Below are 24,146 nucleotides of genomic sequence, written 5' to 3' on the forward strand. Positions count from 1 at the left end.
TACATATACATATTTACATATTAATTGATAACATATATATACACTTGCGTCAGAAATTAATTAGTACTTCTCAAATTTCTACATTAAATAGGTTAAATCAATTAACCTATGAGCTGTTCAAAACGTCTTACGCGATGAGAAAACTTAGTATGGTGTGATTTCGGTGCTTGCGAGGCTACCTATATCTATTAAACAAAGGAAGATTGTCTGCATCCGCACCCCAAGTTGTTGTTGCACTGCTATGTCAACATCATAAGGCTGTAGACTCTCAAACTGCTCTGCAAACAAAGTTACGTCATCGTTCTGCGCAACAGTGAACTCGCAACAAAGCAATAGTTCAAGATATGGCCACTAGGTGACAGCACATACCTTGAGTGAAGAGCAAATCAGGGCTATTAATTTCTGACGGTAGTGTATATTATATATATATATATCTATATATATATATATATATACATATGCATGCACATCTTCATGGCTTGGCTGATTAATATTATGTGAATATAATCTATACGTTTTTTTTTTGTTTGTTTTTTTTTTTTCTGTTGTAGAAAGAGCAAAATCGACCTGCCTCTGTGGTCCCGTTTGGATGGGCAGACATGTCGGGTGCCAAATACACTTCTCAGGACCTTGAAGTCTGGATGGAATGGATGTTATACAATCAAATTCTCCCATGATGGAAGGTTAGTAAGTTGTTGTAGTAGTAGTAGTAGTAGGTGGTGGTGGTGGTGGTGGTGGTGGTTGTAGTAGTTTTGTTGTTTATATATTTTATTGTTATTTTTATCCATTTGTGGAACATGAATGCTGGCCACTAACTCGTGAAATCCTCCCTTACTGTCCAGTCTGTTTCTATTTGCCATTGGTGTATATATGTATATATGTCGAAACTATGCATAGTCCAGAGATGAAAAGGGGTAAATGTTTTTATTTCTCTTCCAATTTCAGAATTACAACTATTTAGCGGTTTGAGTTTGGCTGCTTCTTCTAGTGAGTCGAATGGCCTATCAGGGCCATTCCTTATATTGTTGAATGTATATTATATAGTCTTTGACTATCTTTTCTTTCTCACTAGACCGCTGGTAGCGGAGAATTTTTTCTAGAATTTTTTTGCTACCCTTATATTTATTAATAAATATATATATATATAAAATTAATTAAGGGTAGAAATCAATATTTATCAATTAAAACCAGTGGTCTAGCATATTAAAAAAAAGAATCCGAAGATTAAATATTTATATATACCAATTAAGGACTGAACACGAAAAGTGGACAGTCAACATGCTAGATATAGACGTCAAATCGCAATTCTCCACAAAAGATTATGTTCTCAAATCTTAGTCCTTAATTGGTATATATATATATTCAACAATATAAGGAATGGCCCTAATAGGCCATTCGACTCAATAGAAAGAGCAGCAATTTCAGAATTACAACTATTTAGCGGTTTGAGTTTGGCTGCTTCTTCTAGTGAGTCGAATGGCCTATCAGGGCCATTCCTTATATTGTTGAATGTATATTATATAGTCTTTGACTATCTTTTCTTTCTCACTAGACCGCTGGTAGCGGAGAATTTTTTCTAGAATTTTTTTGCTACCCTTATATTTATTAATAAATATATATATATATATATATATTTACATATATGCATGCACACACACAAATACACACATATGAATTAAAAGCAGCTCTAGTATAATAAATATTATTAGCTACATATCGAAATCGAAATCGATCGAAATCGAAATCGAAATCGAAACTGAATTGAACCAGCCAGGATCCCTGTCCTGGTGGTACGTAAAAAGCACTATCCGACTCGGGGCCGTGGCACGTAAAATACTCCAATGCGACCGTACGACAGGCACCCATGCCAACCCCCTTTGCTTGTGAAGACATGTTGGGGCAAGCGAAATCGAAATCGAATTGAACCACCAGGATCCCTGGTCTGGTGGTACGTAAAAAGCACTATCCGACTCGTGGCCGTGGCACGTAAAATACTCCAATGCGACCGTACGACAGGCACCCTTGCCAACCCCTTTGCTTGTGAAGACATGTTGGGGCAAGCGAAATCGAAATCGAATTGAACCAGCCAGGATCCCTGGTCTGGTGGTACGTAAAAAGCACTATCCGACTCGTGGCCGTGGCACGTAAAATACTCCAATGCGACCGTACGACAGGCACCCTTGCCAACCCCTTGCTTGTGAAGACATGTTGGGGCAAGCGAAAAGAAATCGAATTGAACCAGCCAGGATCCCTGGTCTGGTGGTACGTAAAAAGCACTATCCGACTCGTGGCCGATGCCAGCACCGCCTCGACTGGCTTCCGGGCCGGTGGCACATAAAATACACCAATCTGACCGTGGCCGTTGCCAGCCCCGCCTGGCACCTGTGCAGGTGGCACGTAAAAAGCACCACTACACTCACGGAGTGGTTGGCGTTAGGAAGGGCATCCAGCTGTAGAAACATTGCCAAATTAGACTGGAGCCTGGTGCAGCCTTCTGGCTTCCAGAACCCCGGTCGAACCGTCCAACCCATGCTAGCATGGAGAACGGACGTTAAACGACGATGATGATGATGATGATGACATATAATTAATATACGAGGGTGAGTCAAAAAGTAATGCCATTTTAACACAGGAACATGTTCCATACATCAAAATGAAGCTGGTCCTCTGTGAATCACATCCCTACTTCTCAACATAGTCGCCGTTTCTCTCAATAGCTATGTTCCACCTTCGAATGAGAGCATGTATCTCTGCCCCATAAAATTCTGTTGACTGTTCTTTGACCCACTTCTTCATCATCATTATCGTTTAACGTCCGTTCTCCATGCTAGCATGGGTTGGGCAGTTCAACTGGGGTCTGGGAAGCCAGAGGGCTGCACCAGGCTCCAGTCTGATCTGGCAGTGTTTCTACAGCTGGATGCCCTTCCTAACGCCAACCACTCCATGAGTGTAGTGGGTGCTTTTTACGTGCCAGGCGAGGCTGGCAATGGCCATGATCAGATTGGTGCTTTTTACATGCCACCAGCACGGAAGCCAGTCAAGGCGGCGCTGGCATCAGCTACGTTTGGATGGTGCTTTTTACGTGCCACCGGCACAGGGATCACAACTACAATTTCCATTGATTTTTTTATGTTGGTGTACTTGACTCAATAGGTCACCTCAAGTACAGGGTCGAAACGCTGTTTCTTTACTTGCTACCTGCACAGGAGTCAGTCCAGCGGCACTGGCAACTGCCGGGTGCCAGTCATAGGATTGGTTCAATTTCGATTCCGATTCCGATTTCACTTGCCCCAATAGGTCTTCACAAGCAGAGTTTAGTGTCCAACGAAGGGAGGTTGACATGGGTGCCAGTCGTCAGATGAGGTTTGATTCTGAATTCGATTCCGATTTCACTTGCCCCAACAGGTCTTCACAAGCAGAGTTAGTGTCCAACGAGGGAGGTTGACATGGGTGCCAGTCGTCAGATGAGGTTTGATTCTGAATTCGATTCCGATTTCACTTGCCCCAATAGGTCTTCACAAGCAGAGTTTAGTGTCCAACGAAGGGAGGTTGACATGGGTGCCAGTCGTCAGATGAGGTTTGATTCTGAATTCGATTCCGATTTCACTTGCCCCAACAGGTCTTCACAAGCAGAGTTTAGTGTCCAACGAAGGGAGGTTGACATGGGTGCCAGTCGTCAGATGAGGTTTGATTCTGAATTCGATTCCGATTTCACTTGCCCCAACAGGTCTTCACAAGCAGAGTTTAGTGTCCAACGAAGGGAGGTTGACATGGGTGCCAGTCGTCAGATGAGGTTTGATTCTGAATTCGATTCCGATTTCACTTGCCCCAATAGGTCTTCACAAGCAGAGTTTAGTGTCCAACGAAGGGAGGTTGACATGGGTGCCAGTCGTCAGATGAGGTTTGATTCTGATTCGATTCCGATTTCACTTGCCCCAACAGGTCTTCACAAGCAGAGTTAGTGTCCAACGAAGGGAGGTTGACATGGGTGCCAGTCGTCAGATGAGGTTTGATTCTGAATTCGATTCCGATTTCACTTGCCCCAATAGGTCTTCACAAGCAGTTTAGTGTCCAACGAAGGGAGGTTGACATGGGTGCCAGTCGTCAGATGAGGTTGATTCTGAATTCGATTCCGATTTCACTTGCCCCAACAGGTCTTCACAAGCAGAGTTTAGTGTCCAACGAAGGGAGGTTGACATGGGTGCCAGTCGTCAGATGAGGTTTGATTCTGAATTCGATTCCGATTTCACTTGCCCCAATAGGTCTTCACAAGCAGTTTAGTTAGTGTCCAACGAAGGGAGGTTGACATGGTGCCAGTCGTCAGATGAGGTTTGATTCTGATTCGATTCCGATTTCACTTGCCCCAACAGGTCTTCACAAGCAGAGTTTAGTGTCCAACGAAGGGAGGTTGACATGGGTGCCAGTCGTCAGATGAGGTTTGATTCTGAATTCGATTCCGATTTCACTTGCCCCAATAGGTCTTCACAAGCAGAGTTTAGTGTCCAACGAAGGGAGGTTGACATGGGTGCCAGTCGTCAGATGAGGTTTGATTCTGAATTCGATTCCGATTTCACTTGCCCCAATAGGTCTTCACAAGCAGAGTTTAGTGTCCAACGAAGGGAGGTTGACATGGGTGCCAGTCGTCAGATGAGGTTTGATTCTGAATTCGATTCCGATTTCACTTGCCCCAATAGGTCTTCACAAGCAGAGTTTAGTGTCCAACGAAGGGAGGTTGACATGGGTGCCAGTCGTCAGATGAGGTTTGATTCTGAATTCGATTCCGATTTCACTTGCCCCAATAGGTCTTCACAAGCAGAGTTTAGTGTCCAACGAAGGGAGGTTGACATGGGTGCCAGTCGTCAGATGAGGTTTGATTCTGAATTCGATTCCGATTTCACTTGCCCCAATAGGTCTTCACAAGCAGAGTTTAGTGTCCAACGAAGGGAGGTTGACATGGGTGCCAGTCGTCAGATGAGGTTTGATTCTGAATTCGATTCTGATTTCACTTGCCCCAATAGGTCTTCACAAGCAGAGTTTAGTGTCCAGTGAAGGGAGGTTGACATGGGTGCCAGTCGTCAGATGAGGTTTGATTCTGAATTCGATTCTGATTTCACTTGCCCCAATAGGTCTTCACAAGCAGAGTTTAGTGTCCAGTGAAGGGAGGTTGACATGGGTGCCAGTCGTCAGATGAGGTTTGATTCTGAATTCGATTCTGATTTCACTTGCCCATAGGTCTTCACAAGCAGAGTTTAGTGTCCAGTGAAGGGAGGTTGACATGGGTGCAGTCGTCAGATGAGGTTTGATTCTGAATTCGATTCCGATTTCACTTGCCCCAATAGGTCTTCACAAGCAGAGTTTAGTGTCCAACGAAGGGAGGTTGACATGGGTGCCAGTCGTCAGATGAGGTTTGATTCTGAATTCGATTCTGATTTCACTTGCCCCAACAGGTCTTCACAAGCAGAGTTTAGTGTCCAACGAAGGGAGGTTGACATGGGTGCCAGTCGTCAGATGAGGTTTGATTCTGAATTCGATTCCGATTTCACTTGCCCCAATAGGTCTTCACAAGCAGAGTTAGTGTCCAACGAGGGAGGTTGACATGGGTGCCAGTCGTCAGATGAGGTTTGATTCTGAATTCGATTCCGATTCACTTGCCCCAAAGGTCTTCACAAGCAGAGTTTAGTGTCCAACAAAGGGAGGTTGACATGGGTGCCAGTCGTCAGATGAGGTTTGATTCTGAATTCGATTCCGATTTCACTGCCCCAATAGGTCTTCACAAGCAGAGTTTAGTGTCCAACGAAGGGAGGTTGACATGGGTGCCAGTCGTCAGATGAGGTTTGATTCTGAATTCGATTCCGATTTCACTTGCCCCAATAGGTCTCACAAGCAGAGTTTAGTGTCCAACGAAGGGAGGTTGACATGGGTGCCAGTCGTCAGATGAGTTTGATTCTGAATCGATTCGATTTCACTTGCCCCAATAGGTCTTCACAAGCAGAGTTTAGTGTCCAACGAAGGGAGGTTGACATGGGTGCCAGTCGTCAGATGAGGTTTGATTCTGAATTCGATTCCGATTTCACTTGCCCCAATAGGTCTTCACAAGCAGAGTTTAGTGTCCAACGAAGGAGGTTGACATGGGTGCCAGTCGTCAGATGAGGTTTGATTCTGAATTCGATTCCGATTTCACTTGCCCCAATAGGTCTTCACAAGCAGAGTTTAGTGTCCAACGAAGGAGGTTGACATGGGTGCCAGTCGTCAGATGAGGTTTGATTCTGAATTCGATTCCGATTTCACTTGCCCCAATAGGTCTTCACAAGCAGAGTTTAGTGTCCAACGAGGGAGGTTGACATGGGTGCCAGTCGTCAGATGAGGTTTGATTCTGAATTCGATTCCGATTTCACTTGCCCCAATAGGTCTTCACAAGCAGAGTTTAGTGTCCAACGAAGGGAGGTTGACATGGGTGCCAGTCGTCAGATGAGGTTTGATTCTGAATTCGATTCCGATTTCACTTGCTCCAATAGGTCTTCACAAGCAGAGTTAGTGTCCAACGAAGGGAGGTTGACATGGGTGCCAGTCGTCAGATGAGGTTTGATTCTGAATTCGATTCCGATTTCACTTGCCCCAATAGGTCTTCACAAGCAGAGTTTAGTGTCAACGAAGGGAGGTTGACATGGGTGCCAGTCGTCAGATGAGGTTTGATTCTGAATTCGATTCCGATTTCACTTGCCCCAATAGGTCTTCACAAGCAGAGTTAGTGTCCAACGAAGGGAGGTTGACATGGGTGCCAGTCGTCAGATGAGGTTTGATTCTGAATTCGATTCCGATTTCACTTGCCCCAATAGGTCTTCACAAGCAGAGTTTAGTGTCCAACGAAGGGAGGTTGACATGGGTGCCAGTCGTCAGATGAGGTTATTCTGAATTCGATTCCGATTTCACTTCCCAATAGGTCTTCACACAAGCAGAGTTTAGTGTCCAACGAAGGGAGGTTGACATGGGTGCCAGTCGTCAGATGAGGTTTGATTCTGAATTCGATTCCGATTTCACTTGCCCCAATAGGTCTTCACAAGCAGAGTTTAGTGTCCAACGAAGGGAGGTTGACATGGGTGCCAGTCGTCAGATGAGGTTTGATTCTGAATTCGATTCCGATTTCACTTGCCCCAATAGGTCTTCACAAGCAGAGTTTAGTGTCCAACGAAGGGAGGTTGACATGGGTGCCAGTCGTCAGATGAGGTTTGATTCTGAATTCGATTCCGATTTCACTTGCCCAATAGGTCTTCACAAGCAGAGTTAGTGTCCAACGAAGGGAGGTTGACATGGGTGCCAGTCGTCAGATGAGGTTTGATTCTGAATTCGATTCCGATTTCACTTGCTCCAATAGGTCTTCACAAGCAGAGTTTAGTGTCCAACGAAGGGAGGTTGACATGGGTGCCAGTCGTCAGATGAGGTTTGATTCTGAATTCGATTCCGATTTCACTTGCCCCAATAGGTCTTCACAAGCAGAGTTTAGTATCCAACAAAACAGTTGAAACTGTAGGAGAGAATGCATTATGGAATGTTGTTGAGAATTTACGACTCATATGCTTTTTTTTCTTCTTTTTCCTTCCAGAAAAATTGCCTGTGGATGCCATGATTTAGATGAATACCCAGTTCTTGTGTACGAGGTACGTCACTATGACAACTATTTGTTTGTTTATTGTTGGCGAGCTGGCAGAATTGTTAGCACGCCGGGCGAAATGCTTAGCAGTATTTCGTCTGCCGCTACGTTCTGAGTTCAAATTCCGCCGAGGTTGACTTTGCCTTTCATCCTTTCAGGGTCGATAAATAAAGTACCTGTTTCGCACTGGGGTCGATGTAATCGACTTAATCCCTTTGTCTGTCCTTGTTTGTCCCCTCTATGTTTAGCCCCTTGTGGGCAGTAAAGAAATATATTTGTTTGTTTATTGTTGGATTTTTTTGTTTGTTTGTAGAAATGTGTTTGTTTTTTTTTTGTTTTGAACTTCAGTTATGTAATCTTGTATCTTTCTTTGTTTTGGTCGTTAGACTTTGGCCATGCTGGGGCAATGCCATGTGACCCCACAGTACTAATTTTTGTTTTTAACACTGGTTCTTATTCTATCGGTCTCTTTTTACCAACCACTAACATCAGTTTTCAAGCAATGTTGGGGGTACAAACACTGACACAAGAACAGACACACACACACACACACATAAATATGATGGGCTTCTTTCAGATTCTGTCTATGAAATATACTCACAAGGCTTTGGTTGATCTGAGGCTATAGTAGAAGACACTTGCCCAAGGTGCCACGCAGTGGGACTGAACCCGGAACCATGTAGTTCGTAAACAAGCTACTTTATTTCATAAATATTTGCCATGAGGGCATTACAAAGAGGGGACGAACAAGAACAGACAAACGTAAAAGAGTGAAGTAGCTGTAGCGATTAAATATTTACAATTTAAAAATATAATAATTTAATAAATATATTTACAACTTTTGAACGTTGCTCATTACAAATGAAATTTGTAATGGCTTCTCTGAAGGATAGGCATCCGACCAACAGGGTAGACCCATTTCTTTTTCTTTCCTGTTTTTGGCTTCCACTTACCTGGTGCCAAACACTCCCAGCTTCCTCGCCACAGGCTTCCATCTTCTCATGAATCTGTCTCGTGACAGGTACCTTTTCTCCAGCCTGATATTATTACTGAGGTGGTAACTAAAAAAGTTAACCAAACCCTGGCCGGATACGTAAGCAAGCTACTTACCACACAGCCAAAATGTTAAAAAAAAAGGGATGTGATGGCCACTTCGAGAATGACCATTGCCCATACATTTTTCATCAGAGTTAATGGCTTAGTGGTTAGAGCGTCGAGCTTACGATCGTGAGGTTGTGAGCTCGAATCACGGACCGGGCTGCGTGTTGTGTTCTTGAGCAAGGCACTTTATTTCACGTTGCTCCAGTTCACTCAGCTGTAGAAATGAGTTGCGATGTCACTGGTGCCAAGCTGTATCGACCTTTGCCTTTCCCTTGGATAACACTGGTGGCATGGAGAGGGAAGGCTGGTATGCATGGACGACTGCTGGTCTTCCATAAACAACCTCGCCCGGACTTGTGTCTAGGAGGGTAACTTTCTAGGTGCAATCCCATGGTCTGTGTCGTGACCGAAGGGGGTCTCCTCCTATTCTAGGATTAAACAACAATAACATCAACAATAAGACATTCTTTCTACCTTGCCTTATAGTTTACATGAACATTATGATTGTTTTATTAATGCTTTTCTTACAGGTCACTACTGGTCAGCTGGTCAACCGTTTCCTTGGACACTTTGGACTCATCTATGCTGTCTCCTGGTCAAATTCTGACAAGCTTCTATGTTCTGCCTCAGCTGATGGAACAGCCAGGTAATAACTTGTCACTGATATCCTCCCTCTTATAATAAATGCAGTTGTGTATTTATATATAGGCGCAGGAGTGGCTGTGTGGTAAGTAACTTGCTTACGAAACACATGGTTCCGGGTTCAGTCCCACTGCGTGGCACCTTGGGCAAGTGTCTTCTACTATAGCCTCGGGCCGACCAAAGCCTTGTGAGTGGATTTGGTAGACGGAAACTGAAAGAAGCCCATCGTATATATGTATATGTATGTGTGTGTATATGTTTGTGTGTCTGTGTTTGTCCCCCCAACATCACTTGACAACCAATGCTGATGTGTTTACGTCCCCGTCACTTAGCGGTTCGGCAAAAAAGACCGATAGAATAAGTACTGGGCTTAGAAAGAATAAATCCTGGGGTCGATTTGCTCGACTAAAGGTGGTGCTCCAGCATGGCCACAGTCAAATGACTAAAACAAATAAAGATATATTTCATTTGAAGTGGAGGCGCAATGGCCCAGTGGTTAGGGCAGCGGACTCGCGGTTGTAGGATCACGGTTTTGATTCCCAGACCGGGTGTTGTGAGTGTCTATTGAGCAAAATCATCTAAAGCTCCATGAGGTTCCGGCAGGGAGTGGTGGCGAATCCTGCTGTACCCTTTCACCACAACTTTCTCTAACTCTTTCTTTCTGTTTCTGCTGTACCTGTATTTCAAGGGGCCAGCCTTGTCACACCCTGTGTCAAGCTGAATCTTCCCAAGAACTACGTTAAGGGTACACGTGTCTGTGGAGTGCTCAGCCACTTGTACGTTAATTTCATGAGCAGGCTGTTCTGTTGATCAGATCTACTGGAACCCTCGTCATCGTAACTGACGGAGTGCCAACAAAAAAAGGATCTTTTCTGTTTGAACGGCAGTTTTTAACATAATTTCTAGGTAACTAAAAAATTTTAAACTTCGTATACTGGTAGAATGTGTTTATAAAACATCTTTTTCTCTTGGCTTTATGGAGAAAATTCTATAGTTTGTAAGATATTTGTTGTTTTTTATCTTCAATTTCTGCAATTTCAACCAATCAATGACCGTCTATTGAGGTAGAAAAAAAAACATTCTGTGCCGTATGAATATGTCCCTCGTTTAAGAAACAGATTGAGGATACACCTGTAAGAAAAAGGTATTACAAAAGGAGAAAGGGGCTCTCTACCCCACTTTTGACCAGGCTCCCGTGGCTTTTATGGGTTTTTCCACCAGGAACCTTTCGTGACGCCTCCCCCTATTGGGAGTTTTTTGTTGTTACACTGTTTTTACACAGTTTTTTACAAACGGACAAAACCCTTTCTAACTTTCGCCCTGTGTTTTGTCCCTTTATGTTATAATTTCTGCAATTTCAACCAATCAATGACCGTCTATTGAGGTGAAAACATTCTGTGCTGTATGAATATGTCCCCCGTTTCAGTTTCCGTCTACCAAATCCACTCACAAGGCTTTGGTCGGCCTGAGGCTATAGTAGAAGACACTTGCCCAAGGTGCCACACAGTGGGACTGAACCCGGAACCATGTGGTTGGTGAGCAAACTACTTACCACACAGCCACTCCTACGCCTATATATATATATATATATATATACACACACACACACACACAATGGGCTTCTTTCAGTTTCCATCTACCAAATCCACTCACAAGGCTTTGGTCAGCCCGAGGCTATAGTAGAAGACACTTGCCCAAGGTGCCACGCAGTGGGACTGAACCCGGAACCATGTGGTTGGTGAGCAAACTACTTACCACACAGCCACTCCTACGCCTCACTCACGCTCATTCCATTTCTCTTTCTCTTTGTAGGATCTGGATTAACGAGAGATCTGAGAGCGGCGAGGGGGCAAAACTGCTGCCCCACCCAGCATATGTCTATTGCTGCAGCTTCCATGTGAGGAATGACGACTTAGTTGTGACGGGAGGCTACGATGAGATTATTCGAATTTGGGACATCAAGGGAGACCCAAAATACGGAGAGGTAATGTATGTTATGCATTTGTGTGAATATATGTATGTACAGGGTGGACGTGGCCGTTGCCAGTACCTATTTCTTTATTATCCACAAGGGGTTAAACTTAGAGGGGACAAACAAGGACAGACAAAGGGATTAAGTCGATTACATCCACCCCAGTGCGTAACTGGTACTTAATTTATCGACCCCGAAAGGATGAAAGGCAAAGTCGACCTCGGCGGAATTTGAACTCAGAACGTAACGGCAGACAAAATACCTCTAAGCATTTCGCCCGCAGAATTTGAACACAGAACGCAGCAGCGGACGAAATACCATAAAGTATTTCACCCGACTTGCCAACGTTTCTGCCAGCTCGTCACCTACTTCTTATTTCTTTATTGCCCACAAGGGGACAAACAAGGACAGACAAAGGATTAAGTTGATTAGATCGACCCCAGTGTGTAACTGGTACTTAATTTATCGACCCCGAAAGGATGAAAGGCAAAGTCGACCTCGGCGGAATTTGAACTCGAAACGTAGCAGCGGACGAAATACCTCAAAGCATTTCACCATGCACACTAACGTTTCTGCCAGCTCGCCACCTACTTCTTACTACATACTTCTTATTTCTTTATTGCCCACAAGGGGCCAAACATAGAGGGGACAAACAAGGACAGACAATCGGATTAAGTCGATTACATCGACCCCAGTGCGTAACTGGTACCTAATTTATCGACCCCGAAAGGATGACAGGCAAAGTCGACCTTGGCGGAATTTGAATTTGAAACGTAGCAGCGGACGAAATACCGCTAAGCATTTCGCCTGGCGTGCTAACGTTTCTGCCAGCTCGCCACCTACTTCTTACCTCATATTTCTTACCACACAGCCATGCCTGTGACCTTTTTTTACATTTCTTCTTATCTTTTACTACATGTCACCTTACTTACATCTTGCCATCTACACAAACATCCATGGTCATATCAAATCACAAATGCTCTTACACAACAGCAATGTATTTTCATTCTTTTCTTCTCACGGCAGCTGCAACAAGAGATGAATCTCACAAGGGATACATCAATGCCATCTGCTTCGACGAACTTGGCGACAAAATGTACTCTGCCGATAGCGTCGGCAATCTCCTTGTATGGAATTGTTACGTCAGTGACTCACAGGACGGAAAAGGTAATACAACAGAGAGACACTAATTTTTAGGCACTAAATAGGTTTTTTTTTTTTTTTTTTTTTTTTGTTTCAGTCATTTGACTGTGGCCATGCCGGAGCATCGCCTTTAGTCGAGCAAATCGACCCCGGGACTTATTCTTTGTAAGCCTAGTACTTATACTATCGGTCTCTTTTACTTGTTTCAGTCATTTGACTGCGGCCATGCTGGAGCACCGCCATTAGTCAAGCAAATCGACCCCAGGACTTATTCTTTGTAAGCCCAGTACTTATTCTATCGGTCTCTTTTGCTAAGTGACGGGGACGTAAACACACCAGCATCGGTTGTCAAGCAATGCTAGGGGAACAAACACAGACACACAAACACATACACACACACATACATACATATATATACATATATACGACAGGCTTCTTTCAGTTTCCGTCTACCAAATCCACTCACAAGGCATTGGTCGGCCCGGGGCTATAGCAGAAGACACTTGCCCAAGGTGCCACGCAGTGGGACTGAACCCGGAACCATGTGGTTGGTAAGCAAGCTACTTACCACACAGCCACTCCTGCGCCTATATGGTTGTATATAATTAATTCCGCCAAGGAAGGAGGTTATGTTTTCATTGGCGTTGGTTTGTCCATCTGTGTGCCAAATACCTCAAAAAGTTTTGAACGGTATTTGATGAAACTTGTAGGGAAAGTTTGTAATGGCACAAAGAACAGATGATGAAATTTTGGTAGGGATCCGGGAATTTTTATGAATTTTCGAAGGATTTTTCATTTGTTATATTTACTTTACATGAAGTATTACTTTTTACTCTCTTTTACTTGTTTCAGTCATTTGACTGTGGCCATGCTGGAGCACCGCCTTTAGTCGATCAAATCGACCTCAGGACTTATTCTTTGTAAGCCTAGTACTTATTCTATCGGTCTCTTTTGCTGAACCGCTAAGTGACGGGGACGTAAACACACCAGCATCGGTTGTCAAGCAATGCTAGGGGGACAAACACAGACACACAAACACATACACACACACATACATATATATACATATATACGACAGGCTTCTTTCAGTTTCCGTCTACCAAATCCACTCACAAGTCATTGGTCGGCCCGGGGCTATAGCAGAAGACACTTGCCCAAGGTGCCACGCAGTGGGACTGAACCCGGAACCATGTGGTTGGTTAGCAAGCTACTTACCACACAGCTACGCCTACGCCTATATGCATATATACGATGGGCTTCTTTCAGTTTCCGTCTACCAAATTCACTCACAAGGCATTGGTCAGCCCGGGGCTATAGCAGAAGACACTTGCCCAAGGTGCCACGCAGTGGGACTGAACCCAGAACCATGTGGTTGGTAAGCAAGCTACTTACCACACAGCCACTCCTGCTTATTTAATTACATTGTTTTGTAAACACTGAACCCATCTCTCTCTCTCTCTCTCTCTCTCTCTCTCTCTGTCTCACATTCTCTTTCACTCTCTCATATACTCTCTCTCTCTCTCCATAGCATTCCAAAAAGACTGGACCCTATTCCAAGACATTTCCATCCCTGACTTCCACGTGAGTAAAGCTTTACAATAATATCTCTCTTCATTTCTCTCCCCTACATTTTCCTATGTTTTACACAGATTAGGTAAAGGCACGTGGCTTAGTGCTTTGAGCATTCCCCTCCTAATCGTAAGGCCATGAGTTCAAATTCCAGCAATGCATTGTGCTCTTGAGCAAGGCCCTTTATTTCACATTCTTTATTTCCATTCTTACAGGGTATACCAATAAACTCCTTGACGCTACATTGCAGTGGACGGAGATTGCTCGTTCATTACCGTGACAGTGTGTTACGCATGATTAACTTGAGGATGTAAGTATATTAACAATAACCATTTCTACCAGAGGCACAAGGCCCGAGGGGTGGGGCACTAGTTTCCTTACATCAACTGCAGTGCAGAACTGGTTCTTTGTTTTATTGACCCACGTAGGCTTGGTTGTGTAGTAAGGAGGAGGAAGGGAAGCACTCGGTCGGTTACAACGAGGGTTCCGGTTGATCCGAATCAACGGAACAGCCTGCTCGTGAAATTAACGTGTAAGTGGCTGAGCACTCCACAGACACGTGTACCCTTAACGTAGTTCTCGGGGGATATTCAGCGTGACACAGAGAGTGACAAAGCTGGTCCCTTCGAAATACAGGTACAACAGAAACAGGAAGTAAAAGTGAGAGCAAGTTGTGGTGAAAGAGTACAGCAGGGATCACCACCACCCCCTGCCGGAGCCTCGTGGAGCTTTTAGGTGTTTTCGCTCAATAAACACTCACAACACACGGTCTGGGAATCGAAACCGCGATCCTATGACTGCGAGTCCGCTGCCCTAACCACTGGGCCATTGCGCCTCCACTGTATGGTAAGAAACTAAGCTACGGCAGTACATATTCTAAAATTGGAATGATACAGAGAAGATTAGTATGGCCCCTGCGCAAGGATGACATGTAAATTTGTGAAGTGTTCCATATTTCCTTTTTTTAAGGTGGCGAGCTGGCAGAAACGTTAGCACACTGGGCGAAATGCTTAGCAGTATTTCGTCTGCCGCTACGTTCTGAGTTCAAATTCCGCCGAGGTCGACTTTGCCTCATCCTTTCGGGGGTCGATTAAATAAGTACCAGTTACTCACTGGGGTCGATATAATCGACTTAATCCATTTGTCTGTCCTTGTTTGTCCCCTCTGTGTTTAGCCCCTTGTGGGTAGTAAAGAAATATATATTATCATTACTACTGTTTAAATTCCGCCGAGGTCGACTATGCCTTTCATCCTTTCGGAGTCAATAAATTAAGTACTAGTTACACACTGGGGTCGATGTAATCGACTTAATCCCTTTGTCTGTCCTTGTTTGTCCCCTCTATGTTTAGCCCCTTGTGGGCAGTAAATAAATAAGAAACTTACTTCCCAACCACATTTTCCGTGCTAGCATGGGTTGGACGGTTCGACCGGGGTCTGGGAAGCCAGGAGGCTACACCAGGCTCCTGTCTGATCTGGCCGTGTTTCTGCAGCTGGATGCTCTTCCTAACACCAACCACACCATTAGTGTAGTGATATATATATATATCTTCATCCTTATCATCATCATCATCATCATCGAAGCTTGAGGTGGAAGACAGGCATTACAACAATCACCGTCATCATCATCACCATCCCACCCCCATTCACCACCACCACCATCGGCACCAGTCCCCACCCCTTCCCATCACCCCCACTACCACCACCAACATGCCATTTTCTATTACAGCACATCTGAATATATATATGGTCATTTGCATCATCATCATCGTCGTTGTCATTTCATCATCATCATCATCATCATCATCCTTATCATCATCATCATCCTTATCATCATCATCATCATCATCATCATCATCATCATTATCATCATCATCATCGTCATCATCATCATTATAATCATCATCATCATCATCATCCTTATCATCATCATCATCATCATTATAATCATCATCATCATCATCATCCTTATCATCATCATCATCATCCTTATCATCATCATCATCATCATTATAATCATCATCATCATCATCATCATTATCATCATCATCATCGTCATCATCATTATTATAATCATCATCATCATCATCATCCTTATCATCATCATCATCATCCTTATCATCATCATCATCATCATCATCATCATCATCATTATCATCATCATCATCGTCATCATCATCATTATAATCATCATCATCATCATCATCCTTATCATCATCATCATCATCCTTATCATCGTCATCATCATCATTATAATCATCATCATCATCATCATCCTTATCATCATCATCATCATCATCATCATCATCATCATCATCATCATCATTCATCATGCTACAGTGCCATCTCTTGTTCTATTCCACAGACTCCGTGTAATGCAGAAGTACATCGGAGCACTGAACTTCCGGAAACATCTCCAAAGCACTCTGACCCCTTGTGGGAGTTACCTGTTGTCTGGGAGTGAGGACAACTATGTTTACGTCTGGAATACCGAGACAGGTGAGAAATAATGTTGCTGATGATGATGATGATGATGCTGCTGCCTTAATTTTTTTTTGTGTTGTTGCCCCGCCCCGCCCCCACAAAAAAACCCCCAGCCCTAATCTGCCAGGCCCACGAGTGAAGAGAACTGCACTGAGCCCCAGTACCTGCTTTGGCATGGTTTCTACAGTTGGATACTTTTCCTAATGATATATATTTATATGTAGGGCTGGGGACATGTAAAAGAGGCACCTGTGCCGGTGACACATAAAAGGCCCCCATGTTGGTGCACGTAAAGGGCATTCATATTAGTGGTGCGTAGTAGGCACCCACTACACTCCTGGAGTGGTTGGCATTAGGAAGGGCATCCAACTGTAGAAAATATGCCAAATCAGATTGGAGCCTAGTACAGCTTTCCAATTTACCAGCCTCAGTCAAACTGTCTAACCCATGCCAGCATGAAAAACAGCTGCTAAATGATGATGAAGATAACTGGTATATCATCATCATCATCGTTTAACGTCCGTTCTCCATGCTGGCATGGGTTGGACGGTTCGACCGGGGATCTGGGAAGCCAGAAGGCTGCACCAGGCTCCGGTCTTATCTGGCAAAGTTTCTACAGCTGGATGCCTTTCCTAACGCCAACCACTCCGTGAGTGTAGGGGGTGCTTTTTACGTGCCACCTGTACTGGTGCCAGGCGAGGCTGGCATCGGCCATGGTCGGATTGGTGCATTTTACGTGCCACCTGCACGGAAGCCAGTCGAGGCGGCACTGGCTTCGGCCACGATTCGGATGGTGCTTTTTACGTGCCACTGACACGGAAGCCAGTCGAAGCGGTGCTGGCATCGGCCACGATTCGGATAATATATATAAACACCAACATTTTTTTCTCTGCCCCAAGGTACATTCCTAACATGACAGCTAAGCTTATTTCGTCCTAGTCGAAAGACGCCTGTTCGTGATGTCCTGTTATTATTATTATTATTATTATTATTATTATTATTATTGTTTCTATGTATTATCATTATTGTTTTTACGAATTATTTTTGTATTCTTATTCGTGTAACATCGTCCGTTTTTCTGACCTTGTTTTGTATACATTCGAAGCTTTCTTCCAAGGAATCTAATGCTCTTAGCTTAGTTTTTCCTTGGGGCTGGCCAGATTGGAGCAATCTCAAGATTAATCAGCCGAAATTGCAAGGATGATCTGGTTCTTGACTGAAGATTGAAGGCTTCGAATGTCCCATCCGTGTTTTTTGTATCGTCTCCTAAATGTTTTTTCGTTCTTGTCCCAGTTTGTATTATTTACATATATATATATATATATATATATATATATATATATATTAAGGGCATTACTATACATAAATGCCTCACGCTAGGAGGGACTCTTACAGTCAAAACTACCATAATAAATAAATAGTTTTGACTGCAAGAGTGCCTCCTAGTGTGAGGCATTTATGTATAGTAATGCCCTTAATATAAATAAATATATTTAAGAGGAATAATTTATGGATTTTTCCCTTATGAGGATTTTCATGCTAACTACTTGATAAATTCTTATAAAGATTTTATCCTATTTTTCAGTAGGATGGTTCGTAAGCAAGCTACTTACCACACAGCCACTCCTACGCCTATGTTGTTTGTATTTTTATGTTGTTTTTTGTTCTTTGCACTGTTTACTGTTTTCTTCTTCTTTCATTCTCATCCTTTCTCTCAGGTGATCATGTTTATAAATATACATCGATGAATTACAAACAACCTGTCACTGGGATCGACTACCATCCAAAGGACCACATTGTGGCATTCTGCAGTCCTGGAAGAAACCAACTTGTGTATATCTATAAGTACATACCAACTGAAGGTAAGAATACAAAATGAAAAAAATTGTGTTTTACTGGCAGGAATAGTGGTGGTGGTTATGGTTGGGTTGGTATTTGGTGTTCATAGTTTTCTTAATCCTCTAACTCTCTTACTCTTTTACTCTGGATTAACCATGAAATTTAATTTTGCAGTTAAAGGGTTAAGACAATATTTTCTGAGTTGAGGGAGATTTGGCTGCTATTTCTTGCATGTTACAATCTCTCCCATTATCCCCTGACAACAGTAATAGCATAGCTTGTTGTTTAGCCCTTGGTCAGATCTGATCCGGCAGACTTATGTTCAGATGTGTTCCAACCACAATCATCCTTTTCATTTGTATTTCCACTAGCAGCATAGCCTGGCATTGCCCGGGTATGTAAGAGCCCCTGGAGCAGACATGATGCTCGCTGTGAATTTTTAAAAAATTTGAGAAAGATATTGTCGAAAATATGTCATCTTGAATTTGAACGCGATTTCCCAAAATGGCATGATTTTATCGATTTTTTTCTGATGGTAAGGTATTGCATGGAAAACTAATGTCAGAATTAAGTTTCTTAGGGTAACATTAAGCTTCACCATGAGTTTGGTGAAAATCGATTGCAAGTTGCGAAAACTACAACAGAAAATGTGTTGCAAATAAAAAGCTTAGATTCTCGACCCCATGTCGAATTTATCGATTTTTTTCAGAACTGGGGGAACTTTTTAAAATTTTCGCTGCGTTAGTTTTGAATTATGACATTGGGCTACGTGTGTGTCAAGTTCCATCAGAATCGGTTGAAAGCCGTGGTCGGGGTGAGGGTACAACCTGACAGACACACAGACAGACAAACTGCCGTTTATATAGAGAGAGATTTTCTGATACTCTATTTCGGACTATGTTCTATCTGATTTGTCTTTCACTTCTAAAAGCAGTAAAGTTTGAAATCAGTGAGATTTTGTTGCTATTTTTAGCAAATCCAGTTGCCGCAGTGAGGCAGTGTCTTAGAAATCCAATGTAGCCACTCAAAATTTCATTAGTTTTATTCACCAATTTATCTTTTGTCGAGGAATGTCATCATCATCATCATCATCATCATCGTTTAACGTCCGTTCTCCATGCTAGCATGGGTTGGACGGTTCGACCAGGGTCTGGGAAGCCAGGAGGCTGCACCAGGCTCCAGTCTGATCTGGCAGTGTTTCTACAGCTGGATGCCCTTCCTAACGCCAACCACTCCGCGAGTGTAGTGGGTGCTTTTTACGTGCCACCGGCACAGGTACCAGGGGAGCCTGGCATCGGCCACGATCGGTTGGTGCTTTTAACGTGCTACCGGCACGGAGGCCAGTCAAGGCGGTGCTGGCATCGGCCACGTTCGGACGGTGCTTTTTATGTGTCACTGGCACAGAAGCCAGTTGAGGCGGGGTTGGCATCGGCCACGTTCGGATGGTGCTTTTTATGTGCCACCGGCACAGAAGCCAGTCGAGGCAGCGCTGGCATCGGCCACGTTCGGATGGTGCTTTTTATGTGCCACCGGCACAGAAGCCAGTCGAGGCGGAGCTGGCATCGGCCATGTTCGGATGGTGCTTTTTATGTGCCACCGGCACAGAAGCCAGTCGAGGCGGCGCTGGCATCGGCCACGTTCGGATGGTGCTTTTTACGTGCCACCGGCACAGAAGCCAGTCGAGGCGGCGCTGGCATCGGCCACGTTCGGATGGTGCTTTTTATGTGCCACCGGCACAGAAGCCAGTCGAGGCGGCGCTGGCATCGGCCGCATTCGGATGGTGCTTTTTATGTGCCACCAGCACAGAAGCCAGTCGAGGCGGCGCTGGCATCGACCACATTCGGATTTTTGTGTGCCACCGGCACAGAAGCCAGTCGAGGTGGCGCTGGCATCGGCCACATTCGGATGGTGCTTTTTATGTGCCACCGGCACAGAAGCCAGTCGAGGCAGCGCTGGCATCGGCCACGTTGGGAAGGTGCTTTTTATGTGCCACTGGCACAGGTATCACAACTACTATTTCCATTGATAGTTATTTCGATCATGTTTGAAATTATTTTCTTGTTGAGACAGGTAAAGTACTGCCTGACTGGCCCTTTTGCCAGTGGCACTTAAAAGCACCCACTACACTCTTGGAGTGGTTGGTGTTAGGGTTTAAGTTATGGGGACGTAAACACACCAGCATCGGTTGTCAAGCGATGTTGTGGGACAAACACAGACACACAAACACATAGACACACATACATATACATACATATATACGACAGGCTTCTTTCAGTTTCTGTCTACCAAATCCACTCACAAGGCTTTGGTCGGCCCGGGGCTATAGTAGAAGACACTTGCCCAAGACGCCACGTAGCGGGACTGAACCCTGAACCATGTGGTCGGTAAGTAAGCTACTTACCACACAGCCACTCCTACGCCTATACTACGCATCCAGCTGTAGAAACTCAGCCAGATCAGAGTGGAGCCTGGTGCAGCCATCTGGTTCGCCAGTCCTCAGTCAAAATCGTCGAACCCATGCCAGCATGGAAAGCGGACGTTAAACAATGATGATGATGATGATGATCTGTGCTGCACCCTGTACTGGGTTACACATTGAGTTTGTGTCAGGATATTGAGTAGTTCTACCCTTTTTTTTTTTGAAGTTAGTTTCACCTGCTCAAGGTAAGAACCTTTGCTTTTCCGTCACTCAATACTGCAGCTTCGAATGCAATATTTGGTTTCTTTGTTCGACAGTGACGAAGCCTGAAGTCGTGGCACCTGCTGCAAAGACACTCGTTACCTCCACCCCTCCGTCTCCTTCAACTCTCACCAGCAGGTAAGCCCTTCTTTGAATTTTCGTTTCCTATTACAACACATGTGAATATACACAGCTCTTTGCATCATCATCAGTCACCATCATCACTGTCATCATCATCATCATCATCATTGTCATCATCATTATTATTGTCATCCAAATGGTTTATCATCATCACAATCATCATCAGTCACCATCATCATCATTGTCATCATCATCATCATCGTCATCATCATCATCATCATCACCATCATCAGTCACCATCATCACTGTCATCATCATCATCATCATCATCATCGTCACCATCATCATCATCAGTCACCATCATCACCGTCACCACCACCACCACCATCATCATCATCATCGTCATCATCATCATTGTTTTATCATCAACTTTTCCATGCTTGCGTGGGTAGGAATAGAGTTTATTCAAGGCAGATTTCCTATAACTGAATGCCCTACCTCTTGCCATCCATCACCTGTTTCCAAATAAGGGGATATTCCCCCAAGGCCAGACATATTTTCGCAGAAGATTGGAAAGGGAGCACAGCACTTGTGTGATTGTGACACTCACTTATAGCTATCTTACTATATCAAGGCAAGGCGACAGTAACACACACACACATATGTATAATATATATATATATATATGGGAGTGGAAGCACTCCGTCGGTTATGACGACGAGGGTTCCGGTTGATTCGAATCAATGGAACAGCCTGCTCGTGAAATTAACGTGCAAGTGGCTGAGCACTCCACAGATACGTGTACCCTTAATGTAGTTCTCGGGGGATATTCAGCGTGACACAGAGAGTGACAAGGCCGGCCCCTTTGAAATACAGGTACAACAGAAACAGGAAGTAAGAGTGAGAGAAAGTTGTGGTGAAAGAGTACAGCAGGGATCACCACCAACCCCTGCCGGAGCCTCGGATGGAAGCACTCGGTCGGTTACGACGATGAGGGTTCCGGTTGATCCGAATCAACGGAACAGCCTGCTCGTGAAATTAACGTGCAAGTGGCTGAGCACTCCACAGACACGTGTACCCTTAACGTAGTTCTCGGGGATATTCAGCGTGACCAGAGAGTGACAAGGCCGGCCCTTTGAAATACAGGTACAACAGAAACAGGAAGTAAGAGTGAGAGAAAGTTGTGGTGAAAGAGTACAGCAGGGCACCACATCCCCTGCCGGAGCCTCGGATGGAATCACGGTCGTTACGACGATGAGGGTTCCGGTTGATCCGAATCAACGGAACAGCCTGCTCGTGAAATTAACGTGCAGTGGCTGAGCACTCCACAGACACGTGTACCCTTAACGTAGTTCTCGGGGATATTCAGCGTGACACAAGAGAGTGACAAGGCCGGCCCTTTGAAATACAGTACAACAGAAACAGGAAGTAAGAGTGAGAGAAGTTGTGGTGAAAGAGTACAGCAGGGATCACCACCATCCCCTGCCGGAGCCTCGATGGAAGCACCTCGTCGGTTACGACGATGAGGGTTCCGGTTGATCCGAATCAACGGACAGCCTGCTCGTGAAATTAACGTGCAAGTGGCTGAGCACTCCACAGACACGTGTACCCTTAACGTAGTTCTCGGGGATATTCAGCGTGACACAGAGAGTGACAAGGCCGGCCCTTTGAAATACAGGTACAACAGAAACAGGAAGTAAGAGCGAGAGAAAGTTGTAGTGAAAGAGTACAGCAGGGATCACCACCATCCCCTGCCGGAGCACGTGGAGCTTTTAGGTGTTTTCGCTCAATAAACACACACAACACACGGTCTGAGAATCGAAGCCTGCTCGTGAAATTAACGTGTAAGTGGCTGAGCACTCCACAGACACGTGTACCCTTAACGTAGTTCTCGGGGATATTCAGCGTGACACAGAGAGTGACAAGGCCAGCCCCTTTGAAATACAGGTACAACAGAAACAGGAAGTAAGAGTGAGAGAAAGTTGTGGTGAAAGAGTACAGCAGGGATCACCACCATCCCCTGCCGGAGCCTCGTGGAGCTTTAGGTGTTTTCGCTCAATAAACACACACAACATCCAGTCTGGGAATCGAAACCGCGATCTTACGACCGCGAATCCGGGTCATTGCGCCTCCACATGTATAATATATATATCGGGCATGGCTGTGTGGTTAGGGAGTTTGCTTCCTAGCTACATGGTTTCGGGTTCAGTCCCACTGCATGGCACTTTGGCCAGGTGTCTTCCACTATAGCCCCGAGCCGACCGGAGCTTTGTGATTGAATTCGGTAGGTGGAAGTTACTGCCGTGTGTGTATGTGTGCGTATAGCTGCTCAGTGCTTCTCCGAAAGAAGAGAGAGGGGATATATATATATATATATATATATATATATATATATATGTATATATATATATACACACACACATAGACATAAAAGTAGAATGTTGGATTCCAAAATGGAGATGTGGAGGCACATGGCCTAGTGGTTAGAGCAGCAGACTCGCGGTCGAGAGATCGTGGGTTTGAATCTCAGACCGGGCGATGTGTGTGTTTATGAGTGAAAACACCTAAGCTCCACGAGGCTCCGGCAGAAGGTAATGGCGAAACTTCTGCTGACTCTTTCGCCACGACTTTCTCTCACTCTTTTCTCCTGCATCTTGCAGCTCACCTGCAACGGACCGGCGTCCTGTCCAGGTGGGGAACCTATACGCCAAGAAACCGGCCCTTATGAGCCAGGTATGGCTCGAGAAGGAACAAACAACAAAATGGAGGTGAACTCTTTTCCAGGTGATCAGCTTGAAAAATTGTTAAGACACTTGGATATTATCCCACTCTTCTTAACTTGAAACCAATGGTAGCCTTAACTCACAAATAAAGAATACACACACACACACACACACATATACATACAGACACACGCGTACACACACACACACACACACACCTATGTAAATATCAAACAATGAGAATGAATGCTCAACGTTGTATTGATG

At 44.5% G+C, this 24,146-nt stretch overlaps 1 protein-coding gene and 1 non-coding gene across 2 annotated transcripts in view; both read left to right on the forward strand.

Annotated features, from left to right (window-relative positions):
- Positions 1-24,146, forward strand: part of LOC115226503 (jouberin-like) — a 75,020-nt gene that overhangs the window by 31,402 nt on the left and 19,472 nt on the right. Inside the window, exons 16-25 of the mRNA XM_036515170.1 lie at positions 552-683; positions 7,601-7,655; positions 9,280-9,395; positions 11,204-11,397; positions 12,390-12,530; positions 14,035-14,087; positions 14,291-14,385; positions 16,438-16,571; positions 18,275-18,418; positions 21,132-21,213. Coding sequence (XP_036371063.1) covers positions 552-683; positions 7,601-7,655; positions 9,280-9,395; positions 11,204-11,397; positions 12,390-12,530; positions 14,035-14,087; positions 14,291-14,385; positions 16,438-16,571; positions 18,275-18,418; positions 21,132-21,213 — 1,146 coding nt within the window. The remainder of the gene's footprint in view (positions 1-551; positions 684-7,600; positions 7,656-9,279; positions 9,396-11,203; positions 11,398-12,389; positions 12,531-14,034; positions 14,088-14,290; positions 14,386-16,437; positions 16,572-18,274; positions 18,419-21,131; positions 21,214-24,146) is intronic.
- On the forward strand, positions 14,930-15,034 carry LOC115226822. The gene has a single exon (XR_003883034.1). It is a non-coding gene; the product is annotated as a U6 spliceosomal RNA (small nuclear RNA).

This window comes from Octopus sinensis, linkage group LG30, assembly GCF_006345805.1.
Source record: "Octopus sinensis linkage group LG30, ASM634580v1, whole genome shotgun sequence".
Taxonomy (NCBI): Eukaryota; Metazoa; Mollusca; class Cephalopoda; order Octopoda; family Octopodidae; genus Octopus; species Octopus sinensis.